The 2593-nt window shown below is 26.2% G+C and overlaps 1 protein-coding gene across 1 annotated transcript in view; it reads right to left on the bottom strand.

The window, feature by feature from the left end:
* The window catches only part of LOC108685246, a 12818-nt gene continuing 10225 nt past the window's right edge, over positions 1–2593 (bottom strand). The window contains 2 exon segments of the mRNA XM_018189938.1: positions 1–373; positions 592–824. Of these exon segments, the coding sequence (XP_018045427.1) occupies positions 139–373; positions 592–824 (468 nt within the window). The 3' untranslated portion in view covers positions 1–138.

The raw sequence follows: 2593 nt of genomic DNA, 5'->3' as shown, positions 1-2593 counted from the left end.
TGTATATGTATTCATGTTATATATATTATATATTGTGTTTTTAAAACCATTCAGATTGAAAATGTATCCGAAAATGTTACAATATTTTTTATTGATACCCTCAAATTGTTTAAAGGCGCAAGACAATTAGCATGACAATTAATCATTGGAACACAAAAAACAATTGGCGATTGTGGTAGATAAAGAGGAAAGAGAAGAGGGTTTGTTATCAGAGACGAGATCAGTGACGCTGGATGTCACCGGAGTAGTAGGAGCGGGAATGTAATTGTTATAGTTACCATTACTCATGTGCAGCACCTTGGCCATCTTCTTCATGGTAGCATCCAACTTGGAATCTGTTGTCTCTAATTCATTACCGAATTCATCCAACATCCTGTGAAAAATTCATTTTGACATATTGCAATAATAATGTATATAAAAATGTACATTAATAATGAATTTTTAATTATATACATTTCATTATTATCAATAATATTATTGTTATTTATGTGTAATTTCTTATATTTTAATTATAGGAAAAATAAAAAATTTATGATATATTAATACTTTGTAATTTTTTAAACTGAAAAAAATAATAAAATATTAGCTTACACAGCTTGTTCGTCTAGTTCACTGTTGATTTGCCTGGATACTGTTTTTAATGTACCAACTGTTTCTCCAATCATATCCAATTGTTCATCCTGTTGTCTCATCATAGAATTTTGTTGTTGCATTGTATCACTGAGAAACTGTCTGTTTGGACTATCTATTTCATTTTCTAGCTTGCTGTATTTAGTAGTGCCATGATTAGCCGGCACTCTCGCAGGGCTGTTGTCCAAAAGCGGCTAAAAATATATAATACATCAAATATCATAACATAATTATCACAGATATATAACAAATGAAATTGTTGAAATTAAAATAATACACAACAAATAACAATTAAAGACTCCAAATAGTTCAGCTTCTTTAGTGTTTAAATAATTTCATGTGAATTTATATATTCATATCCAATCCTGTAAACTATATGTCAAGTTTAATTTTCAGTCGTAAAAAAACGCAATCCTAACAGATTAGAATAATAATATCACAAAGTTGACAAAAAATTTAATAATATTGATGAACAGACATCTTAAAAAAATATAATAAGATAAATTTGCTTCTATTTATTTATATTGTAAGACTGTACATATACTTATCGCACGTATTTAAAATTTACATTTAAAATTTTGTAAATACTAAATTATGAAAAAATAAATGAAAAAAATGAAAAATATGATACTTATCATAAATAAAATAAGAAAAAGAAACCAAAGATAAAAATCGTTTCCTGCGAATTCTTGGAGACATGATTTTCTCTTACATAAATATCAATTACTGCGAAATTTAATTAAAAAGTTTAATAACGAAAAAAGTTAATACTGTGTATACCATTATCGTTTGCGAGGACTAGTAGACCGATTTTTTAATTCTATAACGTATGAACCATTAAAATAATGCTACTTGATAAGACATGACGAATCACTTTATTGAGGTTAGAGTCACTGAAATGCGTCAACGGCATCAACTAACAGCAAAACGATATTATTCAATACTGACAAAAAAATTGGATGCAATACCGATAGATGTCACTAATAAAGCTGTCGCTAATAAAGCTGAAAACAGTTGAAGATAACTGGAAATTGTTTATAAACAATTTTAATTTTAATTTTGAAAAATTCACTTTTAATTTAATGAAAATAATGAATTTATATCAATATTTCAAAAGATAAAAAAAATTATTTTCATTAGTTCAGCATTAATTACTGTATAAAATAAATAGATGAAAGAAAATTCACAATTCGGAACTGTGAATGAAGATTTAAATTTGATAAAGAAATTCGTATTCAATTCAAATTAAAATTCAAATTGGAATTTAGATTTCAATTTATGGCAATGTCAAATTAAAAATGTCAAATTATTTAGGTTACAATGAGTGTTTTGTAAGCATAGAGATTTAAAAAACTTATATATATATTCGTAACATATAAGAATGTATAGGTTAAGATATAAAAAATTTAAATTCAGCCATTATAGAAACCCAATTTAATATTGAAAATTACTAATATTGAAAATTACTACCAGTATTAAATTTTTGTAAAAAAAATACAATTTTCTTAAATTTTATACTCGTATTCATAGTCAGACCTTATATTTAAGGCTTTCTTAAATTTATCTTTAGATACTCTACGAATTATTTCATTGGCTGCTGAGCATATAAAGATAAATTTAAAGAAGCCTTAAGTACAAGGTCTGACTACGGGCATTTATCTCTTAAACTTTTAATGTTAATTTGAAATGTATTACAGTCATTCAAAATATACATGTATATATGAGGCGTTTCCATGTGATACAAGTGCTATTAATGTCAGTATTATATGTATATAGGTGTGTCACAGTGTTAATTTTAGTAAATGTATACAGTAAGGCCCAGTTTCACAACTCATAGTTAATTCCATCGAGGTTCAATTTATTCATTATCTATTTTCAATTCTAGAATGAGAAATAAGTTGAATCTCAGTTAAGAGTTAACTGTGAATTGTGAAACTGGACCTTACTAGTTAGAGTGTATACA

Source organism: Atta colombica, unplaced genomic scaffold, assembly GCF_001594045.1.
Source record: "Atta colombica isolate Treedump-2 unplaced genomic scaffold, Acol1.0 scaffold149, whole genome shotgun sequence".
In the NCBI taxonomy this organism is placed as follows: domain Eukaryota; kingdom Metazoa; phylum Arthropoda; class Insecta; order Hymenoptera; family Formicidae; genus Atta; species Atta colombica.
Note: the sequence above shows the minus strand (reverse complement) of the source record. Positions and strands in the feature narration are given on the sequence as shown.